Source organism: Bos indicus, chromosome 7, assembly GCF_029378745.1.
Source record: "Bos indicus isolate NIAB-ARS_2022 breed Sahiwal x Tharparkar chromosome 7, NIAB-ARS_B.indTharparkar_mat_pri_1.0, whole genome shotgun sequence".
Classification (NCBI taxonomy): domain Eukaryota; kingdom Metazoa; phylum Chordata; class Mammalia; order Artiodactyla; family Bovidae; genus Bos; species Bos indicus.
In genome coordinates, this window is record NC_091766.1 from 47,013,845 (window position 1) to 47,028,980 (window position 15,136).

General features: G+C 44.7%; 1 protein-coding gene across 1 annotated transcript; it reads right to left on the bottom strand.

The window, feature by feature from the left end:
• Window positions 1-6,190: 6,190 nt before the first annotated feature.
• On the bottom strand, window positions 6,191-9,135 carry IL9 (interleukin 9). Its single transcript, XM_019963497.2, has 5 exons — window positions 9,005-9,135; window positions 8,854-8,889; window positions 8,737-8,769; window positions 7,614-7,745; window positions 6,191-6,395 (listed from the first exon to the last, which is right to left on the bottom strand). Exons 1-5 carry the CDS (start codon window positions 9,116-9,118, stop codon window positions 6,285-6,287), a joined length of 426 nt encoding a protein of 141 aa, XP_019819056.2. The 5' UTR covers window positions 9,119-9,135; the 3' UTR covers window positions 6,191-6,284.
• Window positions 9,136-15,136: the final 6,001 nt, after the last annotated feature.

Sequence of the window (15,136 nt, forward strand, 5' to 3'; positions counted from 1 at the left end):
AACACAAAAGAGATAATACATGCTTAGCACATACAGAAAGAAGGAAGAAAGTGTTAGTCGCTCCATCTTGTCTGACTTCACTGTTGCCCTCCAGGCTCCTCTGTCCATGGGGATTCTCCAAGGCAAGAATACTGGAATGGATTGCCGTTCCCTTCTCCAGAGGATCTTGTCAACCCAGGGATCAAATCCAGGTCTCCCATGTTGCTTGGGCTTCTTTACCATCTGAGCCACCAGGAATCCAGTCCATACCGTTCAGTTCAGTTCAGTTGCTCAGTCATGTCGGACTCTTTGCAACTCCATGGACTGCAGCATGCTAGGCTTCCCTGTCCATCACTAACTCCCGGAGCTTGGTCAAACACATGTCCATCAAGTTAACGATATCATTCAACCATCTCATCCTCTGTCATCCCCTTCTCCTCCTGCCTTCAATCTCTCCCAGCATCAATGTCTTTTCCAATGAGTCAGTTCTTCACATCAGGCAGCCAAAGTATTGGAGCTTCAGCTTCAGCATCAGTCCTTCCAATGAATATTCAAGACTAATTTCCTTTGGGATTGACTGGTTGGATCTCCTTGAAGTCCAAGGGACTCTCAAGAGTCTCCTCCAACACCACAGTTCAAAAGCATTAATTCTTTGGTTCTCAGCTTTCTTTATGGTCCAACTCTTACATCCATACATGACTACTGGAAAAACCGTGGCTTTGACTATATGGACCTTTTAGAGCAAAGTAATGTCTCTGCTTTTTAATATGTTGTCTAAATTTGTCGTAGATTTTCCTCCCAGAAGCAAGCGTCTTTTAATTTCATGGCTTCAGTCACCATCCACGGTGATTTTGGAGCCTAAGAAAACAAAGTCCATCACTGTTGCCATTTTTTTCCCCATCTATTTGCCATGAAGTGATGGGACCAAATGCCATGATCTCAGTTCTTTGAATATTGAGTTTTAAGCCAGCTTTTTCACTCTCCTCTTTCACCCTCATCACGAGGCTCTTTAGTTTCTCTTTGCTTTCTACTATAAGGGTGGTGTCATCTGCATATCTGAAGTTATTGATATCTCTCCTAGCAATCTTGATTCCAGCTTGTGATTCATCCAGCCTGGCATTTCACATAATGTCCTCTGCATATAAATTAAATAAGCAGAATGACAACATACAGCCTTGAAGTACTCCTTTCCCAATTTTGAACCAGTCCATTGTTCTATGTCCAGTTCTAACGGTTGCTTCTTGACCTGTGTACAAATTTCTCAGGAGGGAGGTAAGTTGGTCTGGTATTCCCATCTCTTTAAGAATTTTCCACAGTTTGTTGTGATCCACGCAGTCAAAGGCTTTGTCATAGTCAATAAAACAGAAGAAGATGTTTTTCTGGAATTCTCTTGCTTTTTTCTGTGATCCAACGGATATTGGAAATTTGATCTCTGGTTTCTCTGCTTTTCTAAATCCAATTTGAACATCTGGAAGTTCTTGGTTCACATATTGTGAAGCCTGGCTTACAGAATTTTGAGCATTACTTTGCTAGCGTATGAGATGAGTGCAATTGTGCGGTAGTTTGAACATTCTTTGGCATTGCCTTTTTTTAGGATTGGAATGAAAACTGACCTTCTCCAGTCCTGTGGCCCCTGCTGAGTTTTCCAAATTTGCTGCCATATTGAGTGCAGCACTTTTACGCCATCATCTTTTAGGATTTGAAATAGCTCAACTGGAATTCCATCACCTCCACTAGCTTTGTTCGTAGTGATGCTTCCTAAGGCCCACTTGACTTCGCATTCCAGGATGTCTGGCTCTAGGTGAGTAATCACACCATCGTGGTTATCTGGGTCGTGAGCATATTTGTTTGTACAGTTCTTCTGTGTATTCTTGCCACCTCTTCTTAATATCTTCCACTTCAGTTAGGTCCATACCATTTCTGTTCTTTATTGTGCCTGTCTTTGCATGAAATGTTCCCTTGGTATCTAATTTTCTTGAAGAGATCTCTAGTCTTTCCCATTCTGTTTTCCTCTATTACTTTGCATTGATCACTTCAGAAGGCTTTCTTATCTTTTCTTGCTCGTCTTTGGAACTCTGCATTCAGATGGATGTGTGTGTGTGTGTAGTTGCTTAGTCGTGTCCAACTCTTTGCAACCCCAAAGACTATAGCCCATCAGGCCCCTCTGCCCATGGGATTCTCCAGGCAAGAACACTGGAGTGGGTTGCCATCTCCTTCTCCAAAAGGAACTGTAGAAAGAAAGAAAGTGAAGTTGCTCAGTCGTGTCCAACTCTTTGCAACCCCATGAACTATAGCCTCCAGGCTCCTCCATCCATGGAATTTTCCAGTTTCCATGGAACTCCCAGTATTGGAGTGGGTTGCCATTGGAGTGAGTATTGGAGTGGAATGGGAGAATGCCTTCTCCCATTCAGATGGATATATCTTTCCTTTTTTCCTTTGCCTTTTGTTTCTCTTCTTTTCTCAGCTATTTGTAAGGCCTCCTCAGACAACCGTTTTGCCTTTTTGCATTTCTTCTTCTTGGGGATGGTTTTGTTCACTGCCTTCTGTACAGTGTTACAAACCTCCATCCATAGTTCTTCAGGCACTCTGTCTATCAGATCTAATCCCTTGGATCTATTTGTCACTTCCACTGTTTAATTATAAGGGATTTGATTTAGGTCATACATGAGTGTTCTAGTGGTTTTCCCTGCTTTCTTCAATTCAAGTCTGAATTTTGCAATAAAGACCATAGAGAGTAAGGGCTTAATATTACATGAGTCATATTAAAACATAATAGTAAGTATATTATTTGATAGGCCTTTTTCATGGCGCCTTTTCTGTGGGACTCCACAGGCCAGCTGGGGAGCCCACACAGCAGCCAAAGCTGAACCGGGCCCTCAGTGCAGCCGGCAGGGCAGCCTCCAGTGCTGGGAGCTGGGCGCCAAGAGGCAGAGCCCTGGGGCCAGTAGGGGTCAGCCTTTGAGTCTCCGGGAGGAAATCATAGAGGAGTTGCTGGGAGATGCGCGTAAAAACAGTCATAGCTGGAGCCCAAATTCTATGGTTGTGGAATATCCCGAGGAAGCCTGTACCCCACCCCTGCCACATGAAGTTTTCCGTTTCTCAGGGTCGACAGATTGTGACTGTCATCTGTATGGAGGTACGTGTCCCCTGCAACATGCCTGATGGCATTTGGTGCTGAGGGAGGACCAGGTTTAAAGCAGTGAACTGAAAGCCTCTGGACTTAGAGATCCAACTTGTTGCCCTTTGACAAACACAGCACTGAATTCATCACTGAGAAGCTTGTCTGTGTCAAAACCAAGACCAACATAGCCGTGATTGGATGTTCCCACGGACTCGCTAACAATAAAAAGCTCCCTTGACTTGGCCCCCTGTGCTAAAACTCCTCCTCTTTCCCTGTGCGGGAGGGGCTTGGATGCAGGTGGAGGGCGAAATCCAAGCCAACCCCATCGCTAACCATGCTGGACGGCTACGGGGACCACGCTGCCCACACCATTAGGGAACCTCATCTCTGGCCAAGGCCTGTTTGTCGTGCAGGTCATGTTGGATATTGCTTGACACTGTAACTGGTGGAAATTCCTTTGAGCAAATCCCTTTGAGGAATCCTGGCTCTTGCTGCTCTGAGCTTTAGGTGTTATTGACATCAGAAGTACTGAAGGATGGTCTAGACTCATAGGAAAAAGAAACCATTTTAATTTTTTGCCAGTACCTGGAAAAATACTGCCCTGAATAGATTCCTCTAAGATCTTCCCAAGCCTCTGAGCCTTCAGGCAGTGGGGAGAAAGCCATCCTGATTGCCACACCACCCCAACCCCAAGACACTTCGCCCTGCCTCCTTCCTGCCTGTCACAGAGCCAGGGAGGCCAAGCAGGAGGGCTGCTGGCTGGCTGCCCACCCTCTACCACCTGCAAGGGGCCAGGTCATGTGAATCCCATGCTGTGGGCCCTCCTGGGGATGTTTGAAGGGAATTCACCTTTCTGAGCTTGTATAGTATGCTCTGGGTACCGTTCCTTCTACAGGTGGGCACATTCCCTGTCCACATACAACTTTGTACTTTGCTTTTCACCTTAAAGGCCTTTCATCCATTCAGTCAATATTTATAGAGCACCTCCTCCAGGGCACGAGCAGTGCAGGCCCAAGATAGGCATTCGGGACACAAACGTGAGCAACACAAAGTTCTCTGTCCTCAGGACAGTAAACAGTGACCATAATCAATTAGTACATGAGAGAGCATCCTAGAAGGTGGTGAGCACTGTGGCACAGAGACCAGAATCAGAGGTACTGATATGGGAGGGGGGACAGGTTGAGTATTAAGGTGTGTGCATGCTAAGTCGCTTCAGTCATGCCTGACTCTTTGCAACCCTATGGACCATAGCCCACCAGGCTCCTCTGTCCATGGGATTCTCCAGGCAGGAATACTGGAGTGGGTTGCCATGCCTTCCTCCAGGGGATCTTCCTGACCCAGGTATGGAACCCTCACTTTTTTAACATCTCCTGCATTGGCAGGCAGGAGATGGATGGTTTAATAGTCAGAGTTCCCTAGAGAAATAGAACCAGTAGGATTGATGGATAGGTAGATGGATGGATAGATAGACAGGCAGATAGACAGATAGCTTTATTATAAGGAATTGGCTAATGCAATTATGGAGGCTGAGGAGTTCACCTCTCTGCACTTTCCAGGCTAGAGGACCAGGAAGCTGGTGGTGTAGTTCTAATCCAAGTCAAAGGCCTGAGAAGCCGGGGAGCTGGTGGTGTGAGTCCTGGTCTGAGTATTAGGAGACCAGCGTCCCAGCTCAAGCTGTCGGGCAGAGTATAAGTTCTTCTTACCTTTCCTTTTTGTTCTCTTCAGGCCCTCAGTGGATTGGATGCGGCCCACCCACACTAGGAGAGCATTCGCTTAATCCGATCTACCAATTGAGGTGCTTACCTCATCCAGAAACACCCTCATAAACTCAGAATAGTGTTTAGTCAAATATCTGGGCATGCCAGGCCTGGTCAAGCTGACACATAAAATTAACAGTTAGCTACAGTCATATCATGGCAGCCAGACAACCTAGTTCAGAAATTCCTTCGGTATACCCCCATGAAGCTCTGCACCCCAGCTTGGCACTGCATCTGGCAGAAGTGGGGGCTAACTGAGGGTCCTTCAAGGGAGTGGATGACTGTATTGATCCCAGGGTTTATCAACTTTCTGCTCTGACCCAGATCATCTGCTTCTTCAGAATGGTCAAGGGCTTTCCTCTCTTACAAACACACATGCCCACATTCTTGTGTGTCCTTCATCTCCTGGCCTGACCAAAGTGCTGCCTTCTCCCATTTCAGATACATAGTTGGCTTTTCAGGACCCCAAATGCCTTGGCAGTGCCCTGAACATCCCTCCAACAGAACCCATAGATAGGGTACCTCAGGTCTGCCTTTGGCCTCCCCTACAACACCCTCAGACTGTCTGCCCACTCCCATGTACCCTTCCTAACAATCCCAGACACGGTTCATGAGGCTTCAAGTTTTTGTTCAGGGAATAAGCCTTACAATTATTACAGGAGTATTTGATCCATCAGGGGCTTCCCTGATGGCTCAGACAGTAAAGAATCTGCCTGCAATGCAGGAGACCTGGGTTCAATCCCTGAGTCAGGAAGATCCCTTGGAGAAGGGAATGGCTACCCACTCCAGTATTCTTGCCTGAAGAGTTCCATGGACAGAGGAGCCTGGTGGGCTACAGTCCATGGGGTCACAAAGAGTTAGACAACTGAGCGATCAACACTTTTCACTTTCACTTGACCCATCAGCTCATTGACAGAGCTTGTACCTTTCTTTCAGAGAAGGCAATGGCACCCCACTCCAGTACTCTTGCCTGGAAAATCCCATGGATGGAGGAGCCTGGTAGGCTGCAGTCCATGGGGTCGCTAAGAGTCGGACACGACTGAGCGACTTCCCTTTCACTTTTCACTTTCATGCATTGGAGAAGGAAATGGCAACCCACTCCAGTGTTCTTGCCTGGAGAGTCCCAGGGACGGGGAAGCCTGGTGGGTTGCTGTCTCTGGGGTCGCACAGAGTCAGACACGACTGAAGAGACTTAGCAGTAACAGCAGTAGCTTTCTTTGTTCTGAGCATCAAGGAACAAATAAGCACCTGCAGACCAGATTGAGCTTTTTTCCCATATCTATTTATTCCAAAATAAAGACATAAAATTTTAAACAAATTATTACAGCTGATTTTAATTTAACATGGCTTATTTGATTTTTTAAATTACAACAACTTAAAGAGGAGGCTTTCTAAATTCAATAAATAGAATAAATAACATTTCAGCTTCATGCTTTGCCTCTCATTCTGTCATTCTGGAAACTTTCCAGCAGAGCCTTCAGAAATGTCAGCGTATTGCCTGTTGTGGTTCGGTTGCATGGCTGTTCACAGGCAAAAGACTGTGGGGATAAAAGTTGACAAAGGCAGAGTGACTAAAACAGTCTGGAGCCCAGCAACCCCAGAAACTGCTCTGCCTAGAACCTGGTGAGCAGGAGAGGGTGGTCATTGGGAATGGAGGGTGTGCAGGCAGTAAGGGGGCTTGAGGTAAGGAGCAAATGAATGAGGCTCCAGGGCTAACATTTTGTGTAGGTAGCATAGGTGCTTGACTTTGTGGTAGGATTTCAGGTGCCTGCTTGCCACACACACACACACACACACACACCCTTATCAAGGGGTCCTAAATCTTATTGGAGGATGTCTTCTTGAGATACTTTGAGGCTTAAAATTTTGTTATTTCCTGTTTGGTTGTCCTTCCAAGGTTGTTTTATAGCACAATGACTAAGAACAGGATTTGGCTGTTTCATAGACCAGAGTTCAAATCTCAACACTGCCATTTGTTAAACATGTAGCCTTGGGCAAATCAGTTAACCTCACTGAGCATCAGTTTCCTCCTTCACAGCATAGGGTATAAGTCTGACAGTTGTCATTAAGGTAGGTATTCACTGAAACAGTATAAATGAAGCACTTAGAACTGCATGCTGTTGATGGCAGAAGCTTCTGCAATCCAGTAACTGAGTGAGGAAGGGCCCTTGTAGCAATAGTAATGCAATAGTTTACCCGCTGCCCTTTCCTCCAGGGTCTAGGGTATATATATACACAGGCATTCAGGGCACGTGACAAGCTTCCACCTGGATATGGATGTGTCTGCCTTTAAACACCTCCCAGTTCAGTGGAAAGAAAACCTGTAACTCACAGGTCACATCGTCTACTCAGCTAACTGAATCTCAAGGATAATTTAGAATGGTATGGGCTATAGCCCTGATTCTCAAGATTTAGCTTCTAATTACAATGTGGCTAGATTCTTTCATTATTCAAGAGATGGAGAGAAGTAAAAGCCAACAGAGAGGTGAGTGTTTTTTAAAATGAGATGGAACGATGAGCCATCTGGGCAGTTTCGTTCAGTTCAGTTGCTCAGCCGTGTCTGACTCTGGGATTCCGTGGCATCCAGGCAGAGCTCGCATTAATTCTCTTGTTCTGAATAAGTTTCTTAGATGTCTCTAATCAACTCTGAACTACCAGTTCCAACCTTATCACCCTTTCCCATTCAGGTGGAGTTGGCACTGACATTCTCACAGGAATAATTAACCAGAGCACATCACAGATAAAAACACACTTACTCCGCACTTGTTGCTCTTGAGGGTTACGACTATTTTCTTCAGCTGGTTGACAATCAGGTGGAATCTCGTGTTCACTGTGGAGCTGCTCATCTGTGACAAACCCTCTTGGAAGCATGCTGTGGAGCAGTTGCCCTGGTAAATAACAGGGAGTTAGGAAAAGAAACACCCAGAGGCAGCTTTGAGTAGGAATCACAAAGAGAATGCTTTTAGAGGTGATTTTAATTTAACCAATGTAATCTATGTAATTAAACCAATGTAATCTTGGGCTTGCCAGGTGGTTCAGTGGTAAAGAATCCTCCTGCCAATCCAAGAGATGCGAGTTCAATCCCTGGGTTGGGAAGATCCCCTGGACAGGGAAATGGCAACCCACTCCAGTATTCTTGCCTGGAGAATCCCGTGGACAAGGGAGCCTTGCATCCACGGGATCACAAGTGTTGGACACGACATAGCAACGAAACCACCACCACCATTGTTTCCGCAGTAGCTAAAACTGTGGATTACAAACCCAGGGGATGGGCTAGGCCATGAATGTGTGGCTCCTCCCCAGAAGGTTTCCTCCCCGGAAACCCCTTTTACTTCCCCTCCACCCGCAATCTCAGATGCCCTATCCTTCCGGAGGGCAGCCGTCAAACCTTGCAATAGCCACTATAAATCAGCTAAAGGGAAGGACAGGGAGGGAAGGAGAGAAGCAGGGAGGGACAGACAGAGGGAGAGGACAGAGCATATGGATAGCTGAGGCCAGAGGAAGGACAAAGGGCTGTCGTCTTATCTACATTGTTTTGCAACCCTGGAGTTACCAGCAAATGCATTAGAAAATAATGTGCTATGAGCTACATCATTTATTCCATTCTCAGTCCCAGTTTGTGTACATGGCCACTAATCTCAAAACACATTCAAGATTCTTTTTATTGAAAAGTGTTCAGACTTCTCAAGGAGACTAAACGCAAAGAAATGTATACAGTATAGAATTTCAAGATTTTGAAAGGTTTTCAAAATTGTTACTAATCTGTAATGATTGTAATGAAGTCACACTTTCTTACTTAAAATACATCAAATAGAACAATTTTGACTTAAAAGCTTAAGAAAAAACAAGATCAAGATAATTCACTTTTACTATACTTACAGAGGAAATGGGCAGACACAAACAATCAGTCGCCTGCAAAAGAGAAATTTCAGATGTGAAGATCCCAGATGTGAATATTAAAATCAGTCTGAAAAGTTCTTAAGAGCATCTACTTACATTGGTGCTGCAGCTGCATTTTGAAGACGTGTCTTTCTAGAAAGTAGAGAAATAAGAACTCGTGAAGAGTGGCGTGTTTTTCATCCTCGTATATTTCACTTAAATTTTCAATCGCTGCCTTTCCCACTGGCGCCTCGCCTCTGCATCTTACCTGCAGGTTGTCGATGAGGTACACAGCATTCCTGATCCCTGTCAAGGTGAAACACCCCTGGCTGGCTGAAGAGCAGAGGAACAGGGCAGAGGCAAGGACCACAGCCAGGAGCATCTTGACACAGAGCTGGAGCTTAGTCCTCAAATGACTTCAAATGCCTTCAGATCACATTGTATTTAAAGCCACAAACATGGGAAAACCCTGACATCAAACTGATACCAATGCCCACTTTTTCTCTGTAAGTTTGGGTCACTTGACATTGAAAAAAAAAATGTGTATGTATACATATATCTCAAACTGAGTCACTTGGTGAAGACTATGCTACCTTGTCCCAGGAAGTATCATTCCTCAGAAATGATGCTTTTCAAAAAGTTTGGTACCACGATGCTGTAGGAAAAGCTAAAGATCTTAAAACGATAATTTTTTTTAAGGTTCTGGTTGTGAGAGTGAAAATACTTTCCATGAAGCCCAGGTCTGTATTTCCCCCTTTTTCCTTTATTGGAAATGCTGATATAAGAGCCAGTCATCAGTATTCTAACGAAGGGAGGGGGGGTGGGGAAGATGAGAAATAGCACAGGAGAGTTGCCATGTCATCAGGGTTTTGCAAGCTCAGTCACATCATTGCATCATTGCTACTTCAGTCTAACTATATTCTGCTCCCCAATCTTAACCTTGTCTTCCATGCTTGGGGCCAGATTCTCTACCTCACACAAATGAAATGCATCTTTGAACAAGTGACTGAAGGAAGAAATCTTCAACTAAGGCATAGGAATGCGGCAGCAACGCCTGTTAAAACTGGCCGGGAGGATTCCTTGGCATCTTTAAGGAACTTCCATAGCACTGTGCAACATCCAGTTAAAAACTCTGTGCTCAAAATAAGATAATAGTTAACATTTATTGAGTACTTAGTACATACTCAGAGAAGGCAATGGCACCCCACTCCAGTACTCATGCCTGGAAAATCCCATGGACGGAGGAGCCTGGAAGGCTTCAGTCCATGGGGTCACTGAGGGTCAGACACGACTGAGTGACTTCACTTTCACTTTTCATTTTCATGCATTGGAGAAGGAAATGGCAACCCACTCCAGTGTTCTTGCCTGGAGAATCCCAGGGACCAGGGAGCCTGGTGGGCTGCCGTCTATGGGGTCACACAGAGTCGAACACGACTGAAGTGACTTAGCAGCAGCAGTAGTACATACTAGCCACAATTCTAAGCACTTTATGGAAATTAAGCCATGTAATGCATGCAACCATCAAATGAAGTTCGTGCTAATTTGTCATCTCCTTTTTAAATCTTTTAAAACACTGAGTGCAGCTTACCTTCTTGATTTTTTGGCAAAGCTGTTCTTATCGCTATGAGCCAAAAAGCAGTCTTAACTGTATCCTTAAGAAGTACGTAGTATAATTATCCTCATTATTTTATTTTATAGATGGGAAAACTAGGCACAGAGAGGCAATTTGCCCAAAACCAAATTTGCCCAAAAGTACACAGCCAGAAAGCAACAAATTTTGTCTTTAAACCCAGAAGTCTGAGTTCCAGGTCCAGACCTTCATATTTTGACTCTCCTGCTGCCCTGTGTGTGCGTGTGTGTGTGTGTCTGTCCGCCTTTTCCATCAGGATATGTGCCGCTTGGGGATCTAGCTCACCCCTGTATCCTCAGTACTAGGAAAGTGCCTGGGGAACAATGAGCCATTACGAAATGTTTTGGGGTCAAATCACTAATATGAAAAGTTTTCGAAATAGTAAGGAAGGTGAACATAAACTGAGATTTTATAAGGTTTTTAGATCTCGTTTCCAGGGTACATATTTGGAGGTGTGTGCACTTAAGAAAATGCATCTTCTACACAACAGAGACTGAAAAGGCACTTTGCTGGGCATTTGTGCCATAGTGGCCAACGGGCACAAGTCCATACGTTTCTCACCACTCTTCCTCCTGCTGTAAGAGCGTGTGACGTTTTGCTTTTCTCAGTGCACGTTGTTTCTTAGGGGTGATGACGGATCATTGGTGTGTGGCTGCACTAGAGAAAAGGAGTATCTTAGTGGCAAAAAATATAAAAAGAAATTGGCTTTCTGCTTAATTCCTCAAATCCCCCCACCTCTCTGACTTCCAAGCCTATGCTCTGCAGGCATGAAGAAGAAGGTTCAAAGGCCCCCTAGCCCCCTAGCCTATGTATGGAGAAGGAAATGGCACCCCACTCCAGTACTCTTGCCTGGCAAATCCCACGTACGGAGGAGCCTGGTAGGCTGCAGCCCATGGGGTAGCGAAGAGTCGGACACGACTGAGTGTCTTCCCTTTCACTTTTCACTTTCATGCATTGGAGAAGGAAATGGCAACCCAATCCAGTGTTCTTGCCTGGAGAATCCCAGGGACGGGGGTGCCTGGTGGGCTGCCGTCTATGGGGTCACACAGAGTCAGACATGACTGAAGTGACTTAGCAGCAGCCTATGGTAAACACTTTTATTACCAAGCCTGGTGTCTATTCCCTTTCCCTGAAGGTAGGACCCTGGTTAGTTCAGGGTGGCAAGTGCCCAGCCAAACATTCACTTTTTAAGGCTCTCTTGCTGCTGCCGGCCACCATGTGACATGTTCTGTTCAATGTGATGTCTGTATAATTCTTTTGCTTTCTTGGTAGAAGGAGAAAAGAGTAGCTGAAACCTCCCCTTATCAGTTTGGGCATGGATGTGATGGCAGGAGCTTCAGCAGCAATCTTATAACCATGAAGGAAAGAATAAGAGAATTGCAACAATAGCAACACTAATACTTCACATAAACAGAAAATAATCATAAAAACGAAACTGTGAAACAAGAGAAAGTAATGATAAGAATAGAAGAGTGGTCCTAAATTCATGCTAGGTTTCACTGCCTACTGAAGACCCTGAACCTTGAAACTCAGTAAAAATGGGACGCTCTTAATATAAATGGAAACTAGCACATGCTGGAGAGATGTTAAAGATATGTGAGAGTCAGATTGAACCGTTTTCCCTGACATCATTGGAAGTTTTAAGAGACTTGAAAGGCCAGTCATCTCACTGCTTGAATCAACATTATTTAATGCTGTGTGTATGAACCATGGGAAGCATTTGCCATAGCATCAGGTATACCTCTCACACTAAGGAAGTCTCCACTTATTGCACAGATGGGGGTGAACCCGGAAAGAAAAATGGACTCGTCCAAAGTCAGTTACTGAGGGGATTGTATAGTGTCATGATTAAGACCAGGAACCCTGAAAACAGACTGCCTGGATTCAGATCTTACTTCTACCATTTGTTAAACACATGGCCTTGGGTGGGTGTCTTGACCTCTCCAAGCTTCCATCTCTTGACCATAAAACAGAATGAACTGGGGATGGGGTGGTCATATATAAAGCCTATCTCAGAGGATTCTTATAAAGATTAAGAGAAATATTTATGCAGCAGATAATGTAGACTAAGTAGCTTCAGGTTGAATTTGACAGGACAATGCAGTCTAGTTTAGGACTCAACAACTATTTGGCCAGATTCAGTGTAAGCTCTGCAAGCTAAGAATAGTTTTGAATCCTTTCGAAGGTTTGTTAAAACGGTACAGATGAAACTATTTGCAGGGCGGGAATAGAGATGCAGATGTAGGGATTGGATGTGTGGGCAAAAGGTTGGGCAGGGAATAAATTGGAAGATTGGGAATGATGTATGTCCACTGCCATGTGTAGAACAGATAGCTGTGGGAAGCTGTTGTATAGAGCAGGGAACTCAACTCAGTGCTCTGTAATGACCTAGAGGGGTGGGGTGGTGGTTGCAGGATGGGAAGCTGGGAGGGAGGGCCAAGAGGGAAGGGGTATATTAATATGTACACATATAGCTGACTCACTTCGTGGTACAGCAGAAAGTAACACAAAATTGTAAAGCAACTATACCCCAGTAAAAATTATAATTAATAGATAAAAGAAAAGAAGAATTCATGACAGAGAATGTATGTAGCCTGTGATGTCTAAAATATTGACCCTCTGATCCTTTACAGAAAAAAAGTTGCCTACCCCTGGCCTAGTTGACATACGGCATTCCTTATTTTCAGAAGACACCGCTGGCTGTCTCCCGCTGCTGAGAAGGGTACAGTTAGAAGCTGGTGGCCCTGTGTCTCTTCTTCCATTATCCTGCTTATTCAGGTCAGCCCTCCACACAGACAGAAAGGGACTGGGGGCCTTGGAATCTTCGGCAGCCAGATTCCCTGAAACGAAGAAGGCCCAAGCGTAGGACTTCCTACTGCTGTCTATGGAGTGAACTTGGTGGTCCCATGAGCAAAGCGTCTTCTCTTGGTATAGCCATGACCCACCAAGGAGTCTCAGGTAGGGCCTGGTTTACTGGGAAGAGCTTTACATAATGAAGTCAAAAGAAGTGGGTGAACTTACCTTCTTTTCTCCCCCTGGGCCTAATCCTGGCCTGACCAGCGAGTGAGCCTTGGGTCACCCACCCTCCCCCTGCCCTCTAAGAGCTGGTGCCGGGAAAGGGGATCCGTGGACACTGGTGCTTCTTGGGCAGGTCATCTTGTCTTTCCAAGCATCAGTACCGCCCATGCTCACCTGCATAGGAGCCTGGGTAGATTACCTAGGCCTACCTCATGGAAGGACAGGAGTGTTCCATCTGGAATACTTCTTCAGGAACGAGCCATGTTTACATTTGGAGATTTGGTCTGATCTGATACAGACTCTGCTCATGCTCTGCTACTCTCACCTACCACCTACCTCACCTACCACCCTCCAGTCACATTGGTTCTTTCTGTATCCAGTCTCCAGGCCATTGCCTTGCTAAGCTCTGCCCAGAATATTCTTCTTCAGCTCTTCCATGTATGGCCCATTCTCATCCTTCAGGTTTCAGCTCAAAAGCCCCCTCCTCCAAGAAGTCCTCCCTGACTACAGTAACCCTTGCAATGTGTACGATTCTGTCTTAGGGTCTATTCCTCCTGGTGGACTGTAAGTTCCACCAGAGCCGATATGATGACTGAGTCTTGCTCATCTTTGTATTTCCAGGGTGCAGCCTATGTTAAGTGCTCAGGAATTACTGGTTAAATGAATGAATGATGAATATATTCCATCTTGTTAAAACTTAACATTTATATTATTTATGAAATGACCAATGCATATTCTCCATGGATCAGTAACAAGAAAGAGTGAATATAACATTTTGAAAACCTGAGCCAGGAAAGACTTTGAAGAGTGATTTTATCAATGAACAAAACAAACCCTCCTGTTCAGTACTCTCTTGAGAAATTTGAAGTACTGTTAAATCTTCTCCCTTTCAATTCTCATTGAACTACACGAGGAAGGCATGTCGGGTGTGGAAACTTCAGCTCTGTAGAGGATGAAACAGACAGAGAGAGAGAGGTGACTGTTCTTTACAATTCTTTCCCATATCCCCACCCACTCAGTTATAAAGAAGAAAAGAATTAATAATATTTAAATGGTAGCTTTGTGATTCAAAACACCAGTAAACAGCAGATGTTTATCTACGCAAAGTCTACAACTTTTGTAGTTTAGCTTCTAGGATTTCTTTCAGTATGAAAATGTAAATATGCAAATGATCTCTTACAGAGGAAATGCACCAAGCTCAGAAATTCATTACTCACCTACTTTATCAAGAAGGTTGGAGAGTAAGATGTTCACCAAGATGTAGCCTAGATAATATATTTTACAATAAATGACAAAAGACTATACTCAAACATTTATTTTGTTCTAAAGATAAAGTTTGACATTTTTATTCTGTGATTAAAAACCCATGTGTCATGGATTATTTCTCTGGGAATAAAACAAAATGGTTATTTTTTCTAGGAAGCCACAGTGCAAACTGGTACACTGCCCCCACCCCCCCCACCCCACAAAGGCACTCAGTTTCTAAGTAAAACCCATTCCACCTTTTTCTGTAAACAACCAAGAGATAACTAGTTATGACACTCCTCAAGCACTAATTTCTTAATCAGATAGTTATTTCTAGGTTGGTATTTCCTGGTCAAGTGTGATGGGGCAAATCCCACTGGATGCGCTGTGGTGCCTCTGGAGGCTTCTCCCCCAAGGAGGTGATTTCTAGCTGGGTGCCCAGCACCCCTTTCCTCCCACCCATCCCTCCTAAGGAAATTCTGGGTCCCCTGGACACAGAAGCTACTG